This window comes from Passer domesticus, chromosome 3 (assembly GCF_036417665.1).
Source record: "Passer domesticus isolate bPasDom1 chromosome 3, bPasDom1.hap1, whole genome shotgun sequence".
Lineage (NCBI taxonomy): Eukaryota > Metazoa > Chordata > Aves > Passeriformes > Passeridae > Passer > Passer domesticus.
This window is the reverse complement of record NC_087476.1, coordinates 7,576,690-7,598,966: the sequence shown is the minus strand read 5'-3', so window position 1 is coordinate 7,598,966 and position 22,277 is coordinate 7,576,690. Positions and strand designations below refer to the sequence as shown.

Below are 22,277 nucleotides of genomic sequence, written 5' to 3'. Positions count from 1 at the left end.
AGTAACCAAAAGTATGCAGACATAGCTGGAGCAGCTGTCTTCCCTCCTTACACTTCTCTCCTGCCTACCCCACTTAAACATCCCTTGGAAAGAATGAGAAGAGAACTTGTTACAGGTGTCCTTGTCAGATCCTGGTAACACAGGAACGACCTGACCCTTGATATTTAATGGTTGAGATTTACCTGAGTGGAGAAAATCTCAACTAAAGAAAACAAAAGGACACAGCTCACATTGGTTCCATGGATAAGATGACAAACTTAAAAAGGCATCTCATTGAAAAAGCCAACAAATAACAAGAGAACAAGTTTCCAAGTGCAAAGCAGATGAAGACCAGGCCACTGGGAAGAACTCTGAAGTGGCAAGAGCACCATGCCTGCCCCCCTTACACACACCTTGGAAAGGATGGGAAGAGAACCTGGCACTAGACAGGTACTGGCAACTAACAAGATCTGACCCTGCATGGTTGTGCAAACACTCAAAGATTTATTTTAAATCTGTTTTGAAACCTGCTGAGTATATTTATTATTTATGATGGCTTTTGTGCAAACATTAGAAAAAAGGCTATTAAAAATGTCATTAAAACAGGAGCAAGTCTAACCACCACCACAGTCGCCAGGAACACGACTCAACTGCCCTGTGTTCTGCAGTCACCACGTGTTTAAGAGACAAACAAACCTACAACACCCTGAAGTCATTTTGTTTTTCTTTCCTTGCAGGGATCCTATGCCAGGAGGTGCAGCTACACCAAGAGGAAAAGTGATTTTGTTCTGTTTACAGAGCTATGTCAGCAACTTCGGAGAAGGGACATCTCACTGACCCCTGTTCCTTCTTTGCTAGGGAGGTTTGCCATTACAGCTACACCTAAAAGCTCTCAGAAAAGACTCCAGATACAAAGGTCTTTAAATCTGGGAGAAAACCACAGTTTTCCTAAGCCACATACCTATCTGAGTAAACCAAATTTGCCTGCTGCCTTTCCAATACCATCATACCTGTTCTAGAAAAAACAGCAGGAAAAATTGCTGTTATTCAACAGAGGCATTCTAATACTCAGTTCAGCAGTTCTTTGAAATGCAACAATGTATTTTTAAAAATGTATTCTCTCAGATCTACAGCTGTTCTGTAGAGGGCCACATCGACATTTCTGTGGGACAATTCCTTAGTGATTTCACAAGAATACTCGTGATTGTTTCTCTACTCTGTTTAAACAAGAGCAAAAAATATCGTAAGGAAACCCAAGGAAGTTTGGAAGTTAATCATTCAGGTCACATTTAAACATTGCTCTGGTTACAGAAGAGGTACAGAGCAGTGGCTTACTGCGCACACAGCTGACCAGCAGCAGCAGCAGCCCAGCTGAAATCTGGGAAATGCTGTGGTGGATTTGTGCAGGCTCTGGGCTTGAGGCAGGATTTTTCCTTAAGTTTCCAAATGCCTACATCACAACAAAGTGGCAAATCCCAGCACAAAACTAGTGTGGAACTTAGTTTATTTGAATGCATTCCACATACTCTTTGTCCACCAGTAGGTGAATTTTGTAGAACTGCTTCATAGAGTAGTGATTAGACAAAAGTTTAATGGCCAGGTACAGATGACCTGGTGCACATCTGCACATCATTAACCGTTATCAAAAGCCACTTTGATGTGGATGGAAATACTCTTATTTCACATCACTGAAATCTGAGGGAAAACTTAATGATGTACCTGCAAACAATGAGAAAAACTTACTCATTATCCAGAAAGTTTCCAATTACAGTGTGATCTTAGCATGGTTTTTGCTGAAAATCAGTGGTTTATGTGAGGACCTTGCACTTGTCACATTCAACAACGTGAGTTCAAATAACAACACACCTGGTGTGACAAGCTGTTACCTCTATCATTTTTTAAAATTCCTAAGTTTTAAAACTCAGCCAGAATCGTAATTTTACAGCCCATCTGGTACAGCCTATACTGTTTCTTCAAAAGTGAGATTTGCAAATAAATTAAAGCTTGCAAAGGACCATTTTAAATATTTAGCCATGTCTTATCAAAGAATATTAAGTTCATTCTAAATCCAGAAGTTTCTGTCATTTCAACCACATTGGCCAGAAGCATTAAAAAAAAAAAGCCAGAACAATGTGTTACCAAAAATATGAGCTCAGAAGCTCATATTTAGCTAAATAGCTCAGAATTTAGCTAAAAAGAAAACCTCAAGAATGGTGCACTCTCTTTTGCCCAGGAACCACAACAATTTACCCAGGGAAAATATTTTAACTTTCCAACCCAAGCTGCACTTTCATCAGGAGTTTGTGAATTTTTCTCTAAGAACACAACCCTGATCCTACAGCAGCTATAGGCTGACAAGAGTGAGGCTCAACCAGATTTCCAGATGGGTGTTTTTATCCCAAGAGACTCCAAACACTGTCTAGAGGAAAAGAGCAAGTGAAGGGACAAGGCCTGTTGTGTCAAAGGAGCAACTCTGGCATCATGCTGTGTTGCCAAACCCACTGGGCTGATGTAAAAGTTGGCTTAATCACAGGATGAAAAGCTGAAAGAGTAAAAATTGTGCTAAATTTCTCTGGGAGGAGGATTTTCTCTGGAGACAGAGGCCAAAAACAGGGTGTGTGTAGGGGACACCAGAAACCTTTACAGTGTTTATGTGCTAAAAAGGCAGAGAAGATGCTGACTGTCAGGTGTACAGTTTAGGATCCAGTTCTCAGCCTGTGCTGGTAATTTTCACCTCAGCCTATGTCCTGACATACATCTTGTTTCTCAGACTGGATGACAGCTGGAATGCTGGGAGCCAGGACAAGCATATTTAGGACTGGCCAGACCACGTGCTAATGCCAAAATCTTTTTCCTATCCTTTTTATGGGTATTTTTACTTAACTGACACATGTGTTAAGATTACTACAGCACTCTTCCTTATTTTACAAAACTTGAACAAGTTCTGTAATTGCAGTGTGCCTGCACTGCTTCCCAGTCCATGCTAATTATCAGAATCTTGTTGGAAGGAGAACTCCTACCCAATCCAGTATTTTTAGCTCATCCTACAGCACTCTTGCTATCCTACACTGGCTGGTTGGCAATGTGCTGGTTGTTTGTAGGTTAACTAGAAAAGGGTTTAAAGTGCCTTGTACTATAATAAAGTATTGAAAGAAAGTACTTGAAGTACTAATCAATTCAGCTGATGCCTGGAACTTCAAATTTAAAAACACAAAAAAGAAGAACAGCAATGCACCTTTGGAATGAAGTAACAAAATCAATCAAAAATAGAGGTTGCTTACACTGCTGACTTGGATCGGAATCTGTGGTCATCTTCACATAGTTTGAGGGGAAGAGACCTGTCACACCATTGATTTCTCCTTGCCACCAGTCAGCATCATCTTTGTTGAGCACATTGATCAGCTGCCCCTTGGAGAAACTGAGCTCGTCCTCGTTGTTCGCCGTGTAATCGTACATGGCTATCACCTGGCACACTGGGAAGGGAAGAGGAGCAGAATGGAGTTACATCAGTATTTAAACTGTTTTCTCAGTGTTTTACAAAACCACAGGAAAGAAACAACCATCTCACATGCACTGTTGCATGAAAAAAATGCCACATGGTTTTATCTCGATACAGAATTTGTCTTCCCTTTTCTTTTACTTCTTTAAAATTGAGCCAGCCAGTAATTCTTACTTCCAGTTTATATATCTGTGAACTTTTATAATGAATGGACTACATCTACTGCCTTCCAAACACTTCACAATGTAATCAAGTATCCATCTCTCTTTTACTGGCTGTAAAGAGAGTGAGTTTGATTATCTTGCTGCAGACACTTGTGGGGAAAATGTGGCAGAGGAAGAGGAAACGTGCATTAGCTAATCATGAGTTACTGCTTTAGTCACAGGGAAGTTTTGTCCAGTAAAACCCAGGAAATTGTTGTATAAGCAACTCATAGCTGTGCAGAACAGCATAATTTAAGCACACAGAAGCAAAAAAGCTCATTTTCTGTGAAATAACCTCATTTGTACCCAACCATTCAAATGGAAAAACCTAGAAATAACCTGAAAATTTGCTTAGTCTCCCTCTTTGTAAGGAGCATGTAATTCCACGTGGTTTGCCAATGTTTGCTAGCTCTAAAAATTTTTGCTAGCACTTGGAAACATGGAGTTTCTCAAAGAGAAGAGTATGGCTCTTCAGAACAATCATCAAAATTAAAAAGCCCAGAAGATGGATGCCTGATCTTCACAGATACATGAACGTTTGAAGTAGTTACATAAAATACTAAATTAAACACAAAGTCTCTTTTTTTCACCTGAGGGAGCAGCTGATGTGGTTCTTTCACTGCTTGGACCCAGCAGCTTCACATGGCTGGCAGGGAACCATCCCTTCTGTCTCTTTTTCCCTCTTGCCTGTAAATGTTTATAATGGTTATTACACAACTGAAAAATTGAATAGTCCATAGACTGGAAAAAATTGCAACAAATATGTCACAGAGTTTTGCCAACAAAAGACAAGAAGTCAGTCTTCTAAACAGCTACTCAAGGAATCTCAAAAGATAAAAATCTGACTAAAGCATAAAACAACACAATGCAGATAAAGCTACACCCTACTATGTTCATCCAAAATTTTGAAGTGAGATTTCAGATTACAACTCAAATGTAGGGCTGAAAATTTGTTCTATGAATATTCCACCTATGCATCATATCCAGAGTTTCTAATGAGGTCAAGGGCACTTTAACAGGACATTCTTCTTAAATCTAGGTGGGGAAAGGAGAGAAGTGGGAACAGCACTTTTGCATTCAAGAAGCTTCCAACTCCAGCTTCCAACTCCACCTGTTCTTTCATTAGAATAACTTCACAGTTTAATGTTTCACCAATTAAATCCTAACCAATTAAGTAACTGTCAACTCATCTCTTCCTCCTCCCGCCTGTTAATCGACAGTTTTACTGTTTTGTGTGACCAAGAAAATTGATTCTAAAAAAACCATAAAACCCCCAGCAACCCAAAGTTTAAAAAAGCCAACCAACCAATCTGACAAACAAAAAAAAAATCCACCATACAGTTTTTCTTCTCCTTTCTTACACAGGATAACTTTCTGACCACCTTTTATGTAACTCTATGCTTAGTTGTTTTTTTTTTAATTAAACCTGAGAGCACCTCCTTGCCATTCATGAAGTCACAATTATTCCTCCTTGAATCACTAACCTGCAACTCTCCTTGCCACCACCCACTGGCATTTTTCTTCAGAATAAGTATCAGCTGTCCTGGAGCAAGACTGAGCTGTTCACTTCCTGATGCAGCATAGGCAGTAGTAACCTGAGCGATTTCTGGAACAAAAACAGTAATTGCATTTGTTTTTTTTTCACTGCAGTAAGAGCTGGATCCACAGAAATATCCTGGTACACAACTTGCAGCTAAGAACACCAGCCACCACTAAAACACTGCTATGAACCTAAATGCTCAGAGATACTTAAGAAACAGCCTTAAATGTTAAAAGGTTGTCACACACTTACCGGGTTTCTTGTTTATTGTTCCAGTTTTGCCAGCATAGCTAGAAGCCTACAAAGACAGAAAAACAACCACCTTTAATGTGCAATAAAACCAGTAGAGGTTACACTAAAAGCACATGGAGATTTTAATTTTATGCCCATATTTAACAAAACAGCATCCTGTACAGAGAGAGAGGCACTGTGATACTGGCTACAGCTCTGATGTAGCACTCAAGCTATGAAGGATTTTCTTTTCTGTCAAGCATATTAACCTCTGCTCAAAATCCCTGTGTAAGAGTTGGGTGCCAACAGAATGAAATGGAGAGAAAATACATTGAAAATTGTTAATTCTCAGACTCTGAACTCACATCTGGATCTTTTGGTCTGACGTAATTGGAGGGGAAGATTCCAGTCCTGTTATCGATGCTCCCGGTCCACCACTCCCCTTCCTTCTGGGTCACCAGGATCTCCTCACCTTCCATGAACGTCAGGTCACCGGGCTCGGAGCTCGAGTACGGATAGAGGGCAACGTACTCTGTGCAAGGAGCACAAGGGGAGAGCACAGCTTCAGAGGGGCACAAAGGAGCCCCAGAGGCACATAAAGGGGCACCAGCCCTCTCCAGTGTGTGCACAACAGGGATGGTAACAGTGTGTTCATAACAGGGATCACTCCTCCACAAGTCTGTGACTGACCCGTCCACCTGCTTGACTGCACTCACAGCTACTCTTACAGGTACACAACTTGTAATGAAAAATCACAGCTGCAAATAAAATATAATCTGGAAAGCATGAAGATACACTAAGAATTTTTCTCCAGTAATACTTGTTTTCTCTACTCCTTACCGACTGTAAGAGAATGATCCACATTCAGGAGATTAAAAATTTTTTCTCATGTCTTTACAGAACAACATAACAGAGTAGAGAACCGCAGGAAGAGAACTCTGCTTATGGGTTTACAGAAATATATTCATGCTTGAGCAGAAGTCTTCATAAGAGAACCTAGGCCTGTGCTCAACCTGAATTACTTACAACCTTAAGTTCTTATTTTAGAACTTTTGTATCAACAGCTGAACATTTGCACTGTGTCTTGGACAGCACTCAAAGTGCTGCTCAGATCCTCCTCACAAACTGAACTATATTCACAAGCCATTAAACAGAACCAGACTGTAGCATTAGTTGGCATTTTTCACGCTCTCTTACCCTCTCCTGCTGTGTAACTCTGGGTATAAGGCCTTTTGTTTACAGCTGCATAAATAGCTTCTGGTCTGCAGAAAAAGGGAAAAAAAAAAAGCTTGTGTTACCAAGAGACTGATCAAGAGCAAATCTCTCAATTCACATGAGACAAAGATCACTTTGGTTATATCAGAGCTGGTACTGACTCTGAATTAACTACAAAGACTTCCCCGACTATCAAATAGTGCCAAGTGCTAATGATATTTAATATATTTATGGCATCCAAGAGCACACCACTTTAAAAAAATAACATGTGATAAAAGGGAAGAGATACATTCACAAATTATGTTATTCAAAAGGAGTAAATTAAAGATTTTGACTAAATTCTCTTATTCTAAAGAATTTCTAAGAAGTCTTAGCACAATGCATGAACAGAACAGTGGTGCAGCCATCCCAGCAGTAACCAGACTTTACCTGAATAGTTATAGTTACCCTGCAGTATTAGAACAAGCATAATAATCTTTTCAAGTGAAGAAAAACACACTGCTGCTCTGTGCAGAGCTTACAATTAGTTTTGGGTCACTTAAAAATTGGCACCTTTAGAGGCAGAATGCAACTGCACTGCAGGAGAGGACACCTGGTAATGAACAAGAAGTCTGGCACTGCATGAATAATCAAACACCACTGATGCTTCACAGGCTCAGCCTAGCAAGGCTGTGTACAGTTACACAGCAGTGAGCCCAACATTACCTGGCTTGCCAAAATGAAATAATAAAAACCTAACATGACACAGTGTAAATTCTAAATGGCATTTATGTTTGGCATACTAAAACACTGCAAGAATTTTGCACTCTAAACCACCTCTTTTTGCAAACTGCTGAATAAAACAACAAAAGTCACACTTACTCCTCTTTCTTGGTTTCACTCCCAGGTAAGAGCTTGACATAGGACTTTGGAAACCAACCCCTTCCTCCATGTACCTCTCCAAACCACCAGTTCTCCTGCTGCTCCAGGACAGTGATGATGTCATTCTTCGAAAAATTCAAGTGGTTATCTTTTTTTGCAGTCCAAGAACAAAGTGCTTGTGCTTTTAGGTTCTCTACAGGCTGCCCCTGTAAGACAGAAGTGATGCTGGTTGATCACACTACCCCAGCTGTTAAAAACAAACACTGGTGTATCTTTTATTGAAGGTAAAGCAACTTCATTCCTAAGTGATGGTTGAATAACTTTGTTTACATCAATGCATGCAAGCAACTCAGTTTCTTATTTGTTAGAAATATCTTTTGCATCTAATTATAGGTGAAAATTATTTTAGAATTATGAAAGATGAGTGTTCTTGCTCAGTGGTCCCTGGAAATATTTGGAATTACATCAATTCACACTAGTAGAATATTTAGATGAGCTTCTTGATCCTCCAGCCTGTTCAGTGCACCCAGCACTAGCAAAGCTGTGTGGTATTCTGGTTTTACTTTAAATCATTTTCATTAAGATGAATCTGAAATACATCAAGTTCTGCACAAGGTACCTGTCCATGAACAGGTGAAACAGATCCAGGGGACACAGTTCGAGTAAAAGCTGATTTCTGCTGCCAGGCTGTGTTAACATTCAGGCTGGAAAAGGGGATGTTTTGGTACTCAGATTCTTCTGCAGATTTACTTGGTGAAAGTGGTCTGCAAATTGAACACAAGGCATATTCATCAAATTACAACTTTTATTTAGAAAGTACCTCAAGTAGAGAACTTTTTTTTCAACATCTATAAAACTGATATTCTACACAATGCAAAGCAGACTATCAAATACTTAAATTTTCCAAGCCAAGGCATTTAAGAAGGATCTTCAGTAATTTTTCTGCCTTTGTATTTTAAAACCAAGCGAAACTATACAGCACATTATGTGCCAGCTAAATTTGGAAAAAACAATTTAAACACAAACATAACAACAACTCACTCTGAAGCAGCTGAGGTAGTAGATAAAGATACTGTAGGAGGAAGTAAGGCTTTCTTAGGAGATAAAGCTTTTTCTCCTTCTGGTATTTTTTCTACATAATTGCACGGAAACCAACCAAAATGTCCTTGAAAACTCCCATAAAGCCAACCAGGCTCTCCCACAGTTTTTTCATCAACCTATGGACAGGAGGAGAAATACAAAGGAAAGAGAATTAGCAGCATGAAACAAGCAGGGTACCTGGTGTGCCAGCACCTGCTGGCCCTGTGACCTGAGCAGGGGCAGGGCCCACACCAGGACCTGCCCTGGCAGAACTGAGCTGGTTTTGCCCTGTGAGGATGCAGCTGCACTGGTTTCAGACAGAGGTACAGACAGACCTCAGGGACCCTGCCCTGCTTCAGACAGGCCCCAGACGTGCCCATGGGGGTCCATGCAGTGCCTCTGAGCCACTGTCCTGCCAAAAATGCCACTGCATTGTGCTGGATTCTGCTGAATGTGCAGCTGAGAGGAAGGGGCTGGTGAGCCCAGCAGAGCAGGAAACAACTGCTGCTGTTCTGCTCACAGATATAATTAACTCTGTCAGCTGACTGCTTCCAAAACACATCCAAAAATTCTGTTATGTACTATGTGATTAAGTACAGAGCATCCTTAAACATTCACAGCAATCCTGAAGCTTCCATTATGCCGCAAATTAGCCAGTTAGTGAAAATTGGCTAAAAATTAGCAGCCCATCAAACACTATCAGCTGGTTGGCTTAGCTGGGTTTGGGATGCCAGAGGAGGAGGAGGTGGCAGCTGTTATCCTATTTCTGAAATCAGTTATCAGCACTCAAATGATACAATTACAGCTGAGAGGGAAGTCAAAGCAAAACCTACTTCTCTTGTTCCCTCTTCCATGGCTCACTGGTATGAAAATGCAAATAAATGCTTTAACACTGTCAAACTGAAAGTTAATTTAGTCAAGTGTTTTAATATTTTGTACCACGCTGCTTTATAAGTTCTTCCTTATCACCTACTTGTAATTCTTACAGTCTGAATGAGGAGCAACCACACATACTCATACATTAGAAACTGTATTACCACAGCTGTAAATCACTTTTCACACATTCACCTGCAGGCAAAGATTTTCAAACAAGTGCTAATAACTAATATACATTAAATAACACAGACTTCAACTGAGAAGCCACAAGGCATTTCCAATCTTATAGTCCTGCTGAAATATTACAGACAGCAAATTCTGAAAAATGCTGCAATAAATGGACACAGAATAAATTACTCTAAGAGTCTGCCTGAGGGAGGATTGGTAAAAAACACTCAGAAAGAGAATCACAGAGTCACAGGATGGTTTAGGTTGAAGAGATCTTAAAGATCACCTGGTTCCACCCCCTCTGCCAGGGGCAGGGACACTAGACCAAGTTGCTCAGACTTGCAAAAATGTCTGTAAAGAATACACTGGAAACAGCATTAAGATTCAAAAGAACCTCTCACATCTACTTGTTATATAAGTAATTTGATTTTAACTCAAGTGCCATCAATGAATAATTCATGTGTCTATTAACTGTGCTCACATTTCAAGCAAACACTCAGAAGCCAACTTGCACACGTGCAATGAGCTGCAACAACCACATTGTTTCTGGTCTACTAATTTTACAAAGTTTATGTTTAGCATTCACTGTTCTTATATTTAAAGAGATTGTAAACATATCTAGGATGTGTAAAATTCAGAGAAATATTTTGGCTGAACTAATCCTAATTTCACCTGTTTGAAAAACATAAGGCAGCAATTTAAATTTTGAGTAAACTTTACAATACATCAACACAAGGCTTTTGACCCTTAAGACTTTGTGCATCTCAAGGCTAGAGAAAAGGGTTAATTTTTACAAGTTAAATGTGAATAGCCAATCTTACCTGAATTACATCTCCAGTATTAAAGCTCATCTCATCATGGTTCCTTGCCTCAAATGGATACAAAGCTCTGTAATTTACCAAGGCAATGGAATTCCTCGACTCTGCAGCACCAGCTGCCTTGCCTGGAAGGTAAGAAAGCCAGGTACCAATCTGACACAGCTGAGACAAGCACTCAGATGGAGCCCCATCACTCTAAGCACCTGGTGGAATATCAGTTCTTGCCCCAGTCACAGTGCAGGTACCACAGGAGATCACCAGGGCATCAGTTTAACACACCAATCACGGAAATGTAACTGAGACAACAAAATGCATTGACTTCTGCAGTGAAAAAAATCACAAAAACACAGAATGGGTTGGGCTGGAAGGGACCTTAAAGGTCATCTCATTCCAGCCCGCTGCCATGGGCAGGGACACCTTCCACAAGGCTTCATTAAAAATGACATTTTTATCTTCTCCTCTTTCCTTGCCACACTGCTCTGGCTAAGCCAGTGCTTTAATAAAGCCTCATTTAACACCACTATAATGTTCCAAGTTGAAAAGATCCCACTGTTGCAACAATGAGTGTTCAGCAGCATGTTGTGAAGATTTTATTTAGAAATCTATAATAGCAAAATCTCACTATTTCTATTTTCTTTGCATGTCTGTTCTCCACGTCAGTGACTGATGCTGCAAACAGAGAATGTTTTACAAGATTTAGCTGAGGTGTGCAAATACCCTTCAGCCCGGTTCTAATTTGATCTTTGCTGAACTCAGTGAGAAAAGTGGCTAATAAAGACTGACAAGAACTAATGAAGGATGAAATCAAATGTGCCTTTAATGAAGATATTGTTAAAGCACTATTTTTCCAAGTCCCACAGCTAGTTAGGTCTAGTCATTCAGTTTTTTGGTTTTTTTCATCTGAGGCATTGAGTAATGCCAAAAGAAACTATATTTCACTATTAAGAAATCACTTTTCTGAAACTTACCTGCCCATCTCTCATCAATGAACAAACCCCCTCCATATTAGCATTCTATTTTTATGAAAGAAAGTGCAAGCCCTAGGAAAAACCTCAAATATTAGTTCCCAGCAACTGCTATTTGTTGACCATGATCACTGCAAGATTTGTCATCAGAGTCATAGGTGCTGAAAACTGACAGAAGTAACTTAAGTTTATAGGATCATTTATAACTGACAAAAAGATGAAACATTGCTGCTTTGGGTTCTTTTTAATTGTATCTTAGGCAAGAAGTCTGCATTAGGGTCACACCAATAACAGTACACCTGAAGAGTGAAAGAACACTCAGGAAAGTAAAAGTCCAAAAGTCTAACGATTTTGAGATTACCTTCATTTTTCCAGGGTGGCTTAAGACTTTTCCCCTCTGTTGGCTTCAACAGATCTGCAAACTTTTCATTTATGTTTATTTTAGAAGTGGGTTTCTCCACCTCTTGAGAGTTAGTTGCTTCTTTTATCTTTTTCATCTCCTCGTTCTGCTTGCGCCTCTCCTCAGCTTCTTTTGCTATTTGTTCTTGCTTTCTTTTATCTTCTTCCAGTTGCCTCTGCCTTTGTTGTTCCACCTCCCTCGAGATTGTGCCTTGTCTATTTTTCTCCTCCTCTGCAAGAAGCTGTTGTTTGTTTTCCCTTTCTCTCATCATGGCAGCTGCTTCTTCAGCTTTCAGCTTTTCTTGGACTTTTTCCTGCATTCGTTCTTCCTCCAATCGTTTCTTTTTCTCTTCCTCTTCCCTCCGGATATTCTCCTGCCATCGGTTCTCCTTCTCCCGTTTTGCCTTCCTGGAAGAAAGGAGTGAGAGAGGTAAGAGAACACCCATATAAAAATGAATGAGATTGTGTTCCTAGAGTAATCAGTGACACTTGTCAGCAAAACTCAATTTATGACATTGATCACTCTGCTCTCAGGGTCATCAGCTCTGCCACAGACCATGGCTTAACATGAGTGCCAGAGTGTTCCATATAAAAATAACAAACTGATTAAAATTCAGTAATTTTAGTCCATCACCTGTGCAGTGCCTTCACAAGCACCTCTGCCCAGCTGCATCCTGATGAGCAAGAACTGATCTAATAATGGAACCAAGCTGGATTTAAGCTCTCCAGCAAGGCAGTATCCAAATCTCCTGACTGGAAACAATGACTTCCAAAGAGATTAATTTCACTCAGGTACATAGATAAAAATAGCCTTTGCATACTGATCTTGGCAGCTTGATATTTTTGCCTTCAGCAGCTGAAATCTATCCAATGTGCTTATCCCTGCCAGGACCACACTGCAGCAGACAGGATCTGGAAACCCGACTGTATTCTCTGTAACTATTCAGATTTATCCTGTGCCTCAGCTGTCTAAAGAAGTTAATAATTCAACGCAGTATTTTAGCTGTCAAGACCTTTCTTCTGAAGAGAAAGGACCTAACCCTTTGGGTCATCTTCTTAAAAGTGTCCAGATGAGACCCTTTCATCCATTCTCTGTGGGACATCCACTCCTCTGATGGGTATTTTAGTTTTTCCAAGCACATGGCAAGATGCAGTAGGTGCTGTGCAGTGATGCTGTTACTCCAACCAAAAAATTAACAGGCTATCATCACACATATGGCACATGGCTCTCTTAGACCGTCACTTAAAATGTTATGAAACTTCACCACAGGCAGAAAAACGCTGTGATGAGCAAAGCCCATGAATCACCCACACTACAAGGTCACTAGCTCTGCTTCTTTAGTCAAATCAAGTATAAATCATTGAAAATCTCAAATTCAAACCCTCTTACAGGAGTGGTACTCCACATAAAATGCTTCCTCTAAGGCAACCAATAGGATGCATTTTTACATTAAAACATAGATCTTATCTTAAAAGCCACCACAGCATTATTTTGTTCTAAGAACTGCAGCACTGACACCCTCAGCCATGTCTACCTTGCAGCCTCATCTTCCAGTCGCTTCTTCTGTGCCAGCTCAGCTCTTCTTTTTTGTACCTCTCTTATTTTGTCCTGTTTGATCCTGTGGAGTTGCTCCAAGGCTAATTGCTGTGTGCTGTAACTTTCCCTCAGGTCCTAGGGAGGGAACAATGGAATACATAAAAGGGAATAAAGCCAATCTTTGAGAAAAGCATCCAGGCATTTAATGCTTTTTCAACCAAGTTTTAATTCAAATGGCCAAAATAGTATTAAGTTATTAATAGTCCTTGGAGGTCACTGCAAAGAAAGTCAAATCATTGAAAGTATAAAAGGAGATGGCAGGTTTGCAAAGTCAGTGATGTAATTTGGGCTTTCAAAGAGCCCTTCCAGTCCTACACCTGCTGGAAATGCCAAATATGACAGAGGAGAGGGGAAGATACAGAACTGAGTGTTGAAACACAACATTACTGAAGGCAGTGAGTTGTATTTTAAGTAACTACAAGGAGGCAGATTTCAGCTGAAAGCCAACACTGAACCATAATCTGAGAAAGCATCCTGCAGTAGGGTGTTCACCCTTGATGCTTCCTGAGTGATCAGTCCCATGTTTAAAGCAGAAAAAACTTCATAAATATACCCAGCAGTCTTACCACTGTGGGAACTACAGCTTAAAGACAATAGTGGATTATTCCTGTACTTGTAAACCTCTCAGTTTTAGTCTTTTTCTTTTTGAACACATCCTTCAATTCCTATCCCACCTCTGTCTGATAACAATCTTTTTTTCCAAGCAAAAATTCAGCATGACTCTTTTGGATAATTAAATTTACAGACCAAAAAAAAAAAAAAAATCAACAATAATCGAATTACTTTAGCCTGTACTTCACCTTGTGGCAAAACACCTCTAAGATAGTTCAGTCTTTTTTCTTAGGAAAATCCTGCTGATATACATTGAGCAATACAAGAGGTAAACCCTGACTTTTTGTATCTGTTCACATAAATACAAATTAAGCAATTAAGAATTAATCATTCCCACTACAATATGCACCTCTAGCAAGAATCATGTTGCCTAAGACATATGGTGCAATTTATATAACAAAGGCAAGATAACACAATTGCTGTGTCATTGGAAGTCTCTGTAGCAACAAACTAAATCAAGAAATTGACTACAATTTGTACTCAAATATATTCAGCTGGGAACATTTTTCCTTCTTATTTTGCCAAGAATTTCAGGAACACTATGGAAGCGAACTTACATTAGAAAAACACTCATATCTTTAAGGACAGAAAAACCCTCATGCAAAGCAAAATGAAAAGCTCAGTTAGGTAATTCTGTTGGGTTTTTTCCCTCATACATTATTCTAAAAGTATTTCTGAGCTCAGCAGACAAAAGTAGTGTTGAAAGACAGAAAGTAGGTTTTAGTGCTGGGTTAATCTGGAGGTTTGACAGCATTGTGTTTGCCACACCATGTTCTGAACTCTGGTGCTACTTCTAGACTTTTAAACTTGGACAAGAACTCAAATACCTGACTCACAGCTTAGAATGGATGGATACAGGTACAGAGCAAGAGATGGAAAAGTGGCAGAAGACACTGTTTCCATCTGAGACTGCTTTTATGGTTCATGTTACCTTAACTAACAAGAAAAATGTTTGTGTGAAACAACTTAGGGAACAGTCCATTAAGAAATTAAAAAATTAAATGTGAGTTTTTTGCTCTCAGTATCCTGCAGTTTGGATTTCTAAGCAGGTAAGGACATTAAGTCTTAAAGAGGATATAAAAGCTAGCAGAAAGAAAAGCAGCCTACTGATTTTCTTTTGGGAAAATGCATTTAGTAGAAGTTGTACATCCAAACAGAAAGGGTAAGCAGAGAGAAATTGCGAAATAATTAAAAAAGAAAAAAGCCAAAGATTAGAAAATAACCTTAAGTAAGAGGAAGAGGTTGTTGAGACAGCTTAGCAGAGACAAAAGGCACTGAAGAACAGAATCATCCATATTCTCACACTGTAAGATAAGGTAGATAAAAAGCCAATTAATCTTTGCACTGTATTTTGAAAAACATATTTTAGGGAAGACTGAAGTGTGGATGCAGCCACTGAACACAGCAAGCCATGCAACAAACAAGTAACTGAAAATGCCCAGTGCATGAAGCCACTTTTAAAAAGAAAATAAATTCCTTACACATTTACAAATTTTTGTGGCCTTTTTTTTATTGGAGAGTGCAGAGCCCTCGTGCTGGCCCAGCATCAATCTTAAGCAAAAGTTCCCACTAGTGCCACTTGGGGTAAGCTGGCAAATGAAGTCAAATGGATGTGTGCTACCCTGTGAGAGCTGCCTGAGTTTTCAGGCAGGCCAAGAGTTGCCTCAGAAACAAAAATTCAGAGCCAGTGGTCAACAACTCTTAGCTTACAACAAATTAACAAATATTAACAAATAAGTGGAACTACACTTACTTTTAGGCTCGTACCCAAATCTGCTGCCAGACCTTGCACAGTGTACTGTGAAACTACACAGGTCTATCAACAAAAGTCAAGTGTTCAGTACACAATTCAAAAATAGCAGCAAATATGACCTCATACTGTAAGAACAGAATGTGCAAGGACCTGAGAAACTTGAATTCTAAATCAAAATGAGTTCTAGAAGGCAAAAGGTGAGAGTGAGCAATAGTTGAGTCATGCAAAGCAATAGTTAGCAAGAGACTCATATTTTAGTACATTAGCAATATGTTTGCATTTTTATTGTATTATTTACTCCAAGACTTTTGATAATTCTTGTTTGACACTGAAGTTGGTGGAAGCCTGGTGAAGGTGACACCAATCTTTATGACTGGATGAAGAAAACAACTATAGTGCTCACTAGTGTAGGATATTTAGATAATGCAAGTACCTTAAGCTGACTGTTAAATTCATCCATTTCAGCAAGTTTAGAAGCAGTTTCCTTCTCAAGGGCATCTAGCTGTTCCTTAAGTCTTTGGCATAATTCTTCCTTTTCTTGCGATTTCTTGTGCACTGAATTGACTCCTGTACCTGCACAAGGAAAGACATGCAATTTTACAAGTTTTCCTGGTTTTTTTGTTTTTCAATTTTTTACCCCAGTTTTTAATAATTTTTTTGTTATTTTTCTATTGTATACACAATCCAAACCTCCCTCCTCACAAAAATTCCTTGATTTACCTTTCTATTCATATACAGCACAAGGAGGAAATATCCCAACACTGAACTAAGGCACACAAGCACTACATGCAATATACAGAACAATTTGCAGGTTGTTGGGTTTTTTAATATCAGACCGATTCATACCAAGTTTCTCTAGATAGAGACTTGCAGTGTAATTTGAAATAAAGACCAGTGTAAACTTTACATAAATGAACTCCCCTGAGTTTAGACTACCAAAAAAAGGACAAATTTTGATAGTATCTGTGAGCTACACAGCCTGTATAAATAAAGTTTTAAGAAAAATCTGTACTTTCTTGCCAAAATGTGTTTATTTGCCCTATTTGGAACATGAAGGAGATAATGGAATGCAGATGAGACAACATCACTAAACTGGGAAGATGCAGAAGTGAAGGTGTTACTAACACCTCTGTACCCTTCAGCCTTGATTACAAAGGATGAGAAATCAGCAAGACAATCAAGAATAGAACTCATGTGCAGGCACTTACTCTGAGTGTTTTCAAGTTGAGCATTTTTTATCCTTTCATTTAACAATTGCTTTTCAGGAACCAAATAGATTAGTTTATTCTGATAATCCTGTAGATATTGAAGAGAACATATTTTTTTTATATTGTTTATGAATCATTAAGTAAAACTGAGAGACTTTTCAAACATAGCTTCAAATCATGTAAATGAAACAGGGATGCAAGTTATTATTACTGGCTAAAGAAAAAAAATATTTCTATACTCTTAATAGAAATAATATTACAATTGAAAGCTTTTGACCACAAACCATTAACACAGCTGAAAAAATATTTACCAAACATGTTAAAAGTGTAAATACTATCACAAGACTATTTAAGGTGACTGCCCCAAGCTGAACATAAAACAGTAACAACATGAAAAGAAGTTTCCCTGACGAGCAGAAACATCACATAAAAATATGGCAGAGGATAATTTATGATAGTCAAGTGATCAGAAATAATTAAAGTCTTGTTACTCAAATAGAGGGAAAAAAAAGACAAAAGAGCAGCAAGGTAATTCACCCTAAGCACTAACTTGGTCTGAACATGGGACAACATTCCTCAAAAAAAACTGAGTCTGGAGCCATAGAACAATTCAAACTTAAAGAGAAGTCTCTACTATCAGTCCACAAAAGAATAGCTGAGGTTTTCACAACTGTTCCTGAACTCTCAGCTCGTTTCAATACACATAATCATTTGTTTAACACCACAGACAAAACTAAAAGCCTCTGCAATGCTGACAGTCTTGCCTATTTCCCCTCTCAACTGCAATCCAACTGACTGCATATTCCTCCCTATGGAGATGCATTATCAACAGCATTAGGGAAACACAGAATATGGTAAAAGAAAACCATAAGCTTAACAAAGTTACACACCTCCAGCTGTTGCTGTAATTGCTTGACTTCCATGATTCCTTGGTCATATTTCCTATCCAATGCCTCCAGCTCAGTTTTTCGCATTTGCTTTTTGCTACGAATATCTTGCAACCTGCCTGAGATCTGCTGATGTTTGTCAGTCTGGAAAGAAAGCAGAGAGAGATTACACCACATATGGCAAAAATCCCTTTGTTAAGCCTGTGAGCAGGTTAGTTCACAATCAGTTTTCTAAAACAACCCAAAATACATACTTTAGATTCATCATCCAAAATAAGAGTGGAAATCCTAGCGGGCCATTAATGCAGGTATTAATATTTGTATAATTTAAAATTCTGCATTTCAGCATATGTGGTGAAATTCCTGTCTTACCAGGGCTTCTAATTCAAGATTAAGGCTCTTCTTTTTAGAGGTCAACTTGACAATTTCTTCTTGCTCCCTGTTACGCTGATTAAGAAGCTCTTGGCGACGGATTCTCTCCCATTCCAGTCGTCGCTGGCGCTCGAGCTCCTGCTTTGCTGCCTGAGGAAAAGTTGCATTACCTTAAATTACAGTGGAGATGCAGAACTCGGAGACCATGATTTAATATAATGTGCTCTGTTTCTAAACAGCACAACAGCACATAACATAATGTCTTCTCTAAAGCGCTCTTATACACTTCAGCATCAAGAACACAGGAAGCGATCCTACAAGATTCTTCATGCCACACACTCCTGACTCTGGATGAAGAAAGCTTCATAATTCAGAAAGCCTTTGCAGCTTGGAATATTGCCCATAAAACAGCACACTGACAGATACTGCTTGTAACTTCCTTTGAGTATTTCACAGAACTACATAAAATATGGAAGTGTGATGCATGCACTGAGACACCAAGTAGAAGCAAATTTGTCTCAAGCTCGGCTGTCAAAATGTTATCAATTATGAATTCAGTAGAGTCATGTTTGGAATACAAATTTTTGCAAAAGTGCAAGAAATATGCTGAAGAAAATCTCATCTGTCCTATGAAGTATCTGAAAACCTTTAACCTATACCAATATTTATAACAAATGGTGTTCTCTCTCCAAGAAAACCAGACATCAGCCAGCCAGGAGACACAGCCAAAGCCAGCACTCAAACCCTGGATGCTGTATGCACACACACATTCCTTAGAACATTAAAAAGTAATGTTAAGAAAACAACCTCCCGCCTTTCTATTTCTTTCCTCCTTTCTTCTTCCCTTTGTCTCTCCAGCTCTCGTTGTCTCTCCAGCTGCCTTTCCATTTCCAGCTGCCTCTTCCGTTCCTGCTCCTGGCGTTCCCTCTCTCTTCGCTCCTGTTCTTCCCGTTCTTTCTGAGCCTTCCTTTCAGCCTCTCTCTGCTGCTGCTCCAGCAGGACCTGTCGGCGTTTTTCCAGCTCCATATTTCCCCTCTCATAGTTGGCTTTCCTTTTGTCCTCAAATGTCACTAAAATAAAGAAAGGTCGTTATTTCTGCCCTGTGCAAAACACCGCTCTCAAACAAGGACCTCAGTTATGCCACTAAAGATAGATACTGCTTGGCAAGCTCAGGTTGTTCAGTCACGGATGATGTAAGCATCTTCCATTTGTTAAAGTATTATTTTTCTCTTCAAAAATACCTCTAAATTTTCCTAACTATATTCCAACTGGGGAAAAATAAATAAAAGAAGAAAAAGTTCCAGTTTAAAAATTACCACAAAAATTACGTGAATGTTACAGGAAAGCCTCTCACTCTAAGAATGAAAGAGGAAAGAATGCTAGAGGAAAACATAAAAGAACAGCTTTCATAAGCTGGGAGAAAACTGTCTGCTGTTAGAAAGGTTTTCCAATGTGCAGGAAACATTAACACATAGATAAAGAGCTTAGTTTTTAAGGGTGCTCCCTGTAAGAATTCCTGGAGTTAAAACTATGAGTAACCAAAACAGGACCAAGCTCAATTACTGCACACAAGGATAAAAAGAGACACAAAGGAATGATTTAGGCCCCCAGCAACCACCCTTCCCAAAAGAGAGGCAAGTCCTGTCTTGCAGTGTCCCTGTAACATTGTCAGTAACAGAATTTATTTTATGTTCAAACTACTTCTAGTTTGCAGAGAATTGAACTACACTGGACCCCCTGCTTTCAGAATGGCCAGTAATGCCAGGAACTTTCAAATGAAAAAAAAAAAAATTGCAGTAGCACAGCAGTGTCTGGCCATGAAGGGTTTATTTTCCAGAATACATTATTAATCAGCACACTTTTCCTTTCCTACAGCTAAAAATAGCCCCTGTCCCTGCCTTCTCAATTCTATTAGATGTAACAGGCTGGCTACATCCACTTAACAACCTTCCTACCATCCCAGTTAAAAGGGATCTAGCTCCTGAAATGAAGCTCTCCATGGATTGGATTCTTTCTTCCACTTTCTAAAGGTTTCAGTGCCCTTCAAAACCAGCTCCATACATTAAGAACATGAGCCCTGTTTTTTACCTGGCTGTTTTTTCTGTGGCTCCTCCTCTTGCACAGGTTGGTAAGATGGCAGAGTTCCATTTATATTTTCAGTATATTTTCCACTCCTGGAGGGGAAGAAAACCCCACCCCACCACTGTTAGAGAAACAGCACAGTTGTGTTACACGTATTACATTTCACTGCCCTCAGTGATTACCTGAAAGAAGGTGGCACCAGCTCAAGGGGCAGAGTCAGGGGCAGGGGCTGCCCAGCTTTGGCCATGTCTGTGAGGTGCATGGCCAACACAAACTCATCAGCCTTCAGCTGCCCATCTCCATCTATATCAGCCAGGGACCTGCAGGGGTTCAGCAGCAGCACCAATTAGAACCAAACACCACAATCACTCACAAATTACAGCTGAAACAAGACACTGTGGAAAAACAATTTTTAAAACTGACAATTCCTGTGGAATGTTTTGGTAAAAATACTTACAATTAGTAACATAAATAATTGATGAAGGGAGATATTATTTGGCTTCATCATGTACTGTTATTCAGATCACAGAATCATGGAGTGGTTCGGGTTAGAAGGGATCTTAAATCTCATCCAGTTCCAACCCCCTGCCATGGACAGGGACACCTTCCACTAGTACCAAGCTCCATCCAACATGGCCATGAACACTTCCAGGGATGGGGAATCCAGCTTCTCTGGGCAGCCTGTTCCAATGCTTCACCATCCTTACAGTAAAGATTTCCTCCTAATATCCAATTTGAACCTGCTCTCTTTCAGTTTGAAGCCACTCCCCCTTGTCCTGTCTCCACATACCCTTGTAAATAAACTCTCCATCTTTCTTTGGCTATTTTTAGGTGAAGCTTTCTTTTCAGCTTCACTGAAACGTTCTCTTCTCCAGCCTGAACAAACCCAATTCTCTTACATTTCCATAAAACACTGAAAATAAGAAGTATCTCTTGCTTTATTGCATCATAAATAGAAGAGCTGGAAAGTGAAACCAGGACTGTTCTTAACCAGCTCAAAATGCTAGAAACCACTTTTTCAATTATTTGAATTGAATGAAAACATTACACAAAATTACATCAAACTCTACAAGAGGAAGCTTTGCAAAGAATTCTTTTTTGCCCTTGTGTCTCCTTGACAGTGCAGGGAAGACACGAGTTGGTGCAGAGTAACTTGCAGTGGGTAGGAAAAGGATCACCTACCCCCTCTAAGGAGCAGGAGATCATATGAGCCTAAAAAATATTTCCCACAAACTAGGGGGGCTGGTAGGGTGTGTGTGTTTGTGTGAAACCAGTGAAATGCAAGAAAGCAGGAGCCTCTCTCAAAGAACTATCTATGGAGATAGAATTGCTGAAATGTGTCCTTAGACTGCACAAAAGCAAAATGCTTAGTAAAAACACAGTTCATTAAAAAAGCACTTAAAAAAACCCTATGAAAAACAAAAAGGAAACAACAAAACAAACACAAAAAAACCCCATCACATACACATGCCACAATGAAAAACAAAAGCAGGAGATGATGACATTTTGTTATGTTCACACACCAGCACTACTCACACATAACAGCACCATTACTTCTGTAATTACCACTAACAAGCACCCAGTAGAAATACTGGTAATGTCTTTGGGCAAAACTGAAATTTGGGCTGTTATTTCTCTCCACAGGGGAACACAGAGCTCCTTGCATTGGCTACTGATACCTTCAGGATACACACCCAGAAGGAAAAGAGCCACTCCACACCTGATTTATTCCCCCAGACTCCAGAAAGGAGCAATACAACCCCACAGCCCACATTTATCTTCACAGGATGAAACCAAACAAGCTGAGCTTTGCTGCTGCTAGAGACACAAATGACTGTCCTGGCACAGGAAGAAGAAAGGGAACTCAAGAAGAGATGCAAAGCTGTTGTGAATTCTGCTGGGCCACTAAATTCCATGTACAACATCTGAGTT

General features: G+C 39.6%; 2 protein-coding genes across 9 annotated transcripts in view; one reads left to right on the top strand and one right to left on the bottom strand.

The window, feature by feature from the left end:
- Positions 1 to 12,186, top strand: part of FAM228B (family with sequence similarity 228 member B) — a 39,750-nt gene extending 27,564 nt beyond the window's left edge. Inside the window, exon 11 of the mRNA XM_064411773.1 lies at positions 7,554 to 12,186. The gene's annotated coding sequence lies outside the window, so the exon portion shown is untranslated. The remainder of the gene's footprint in view (positions 1 to 7,553) is intronic.
- The window catches only part of ITSN2 (intersectin 2), an 80,203-nt gene that overhangs the window by 18,001 nt on the left and 39,925 nt on the right, over positions 1 to 22,277 (bottom strand). For 6 of the 8 annotated variants that reach the window (XM_064411767.1, XM_064411766.1, XM_064411765.1 and 3 more), the window contains exons 10-29: positions 20,528 to 20,665; positions 20,352 to 20,437; positions 19,071 to 19,333; positions 18,264 to 18,413; positions 17,895 to 18,035; positions 17,005 to 17,092; positions 16,230 to 16,369; positions 15,267 to 15,347; positions 13,370 to 13,506; positions 11,797 to 12,242; positions 10,474 to 10,595; positions 8,570 to 8,745; positions 8,148 to 8,292; positions 7,529 to 7,734; positions 6,650 to 6,714; positions 5,818 to 5,984; positions 5,474 to 5,519; positions 5,166 to 5,287; positions 4,272 to 4,368; positions 3,261 to 3,452 (exon numbers count right to left, since the gene is read on the bottom strand). In XM_064411767.1, the coding sequence (XP_064267837.1) occupies positions 3,261 to 3,452; positions 4,272 to 4,368; positions 5,166 to 5,287; positions 5,474 to 5,519; positions 5,818 to 5,984; positions 6,650 to 6,714; positions 7,529 to 7,734; positions 8,148 to 8,292; positions 8,570 to 8,745; positions 10,474 to 10,595; positions 11,797 to 12,242; positions 13,370 to 13,506; positions 15,267 to 15,347; positions 16,230 to 16,369; positions 17,005 to 17,092; positions 17,895 to 18,035; positions 18,264 to 18,413; positions 19,071 to 19,333; positions 20,352 to 20,437; positions 20,528 to 20,665 (3,008 nt within the window). The remainder of the gene's footprint in view (positions 1 to 3,260; positions 3,453 to 4,271; positions 4,369 to 5,165; positions 5,288 to 5,473; positions 5,520 to 5,817; positions 5,985 to 6,649; positions 6,715 to 7,528; positions 7,735 to 8,147; positions 8,293 to 8,569; positions 8,746 to 10,473; positions 10,596 to 11,796; positions 12,243 to 13,369; positions 13,507 to 15,266; positions 15,348 to 16,229; positions 16,370 to 17,004; positions 17,093 to 17,894; positions 18,036 to 18,263; positions 18,414 to 19,070; positions 19,334 to 20,351; positions 20,438 to 20,527; positions 20,666 to 22,277) is intronic. The other 2 variants (XM_064411770.1, XM_064411771.1) reach the window with 1 other exon arrangement.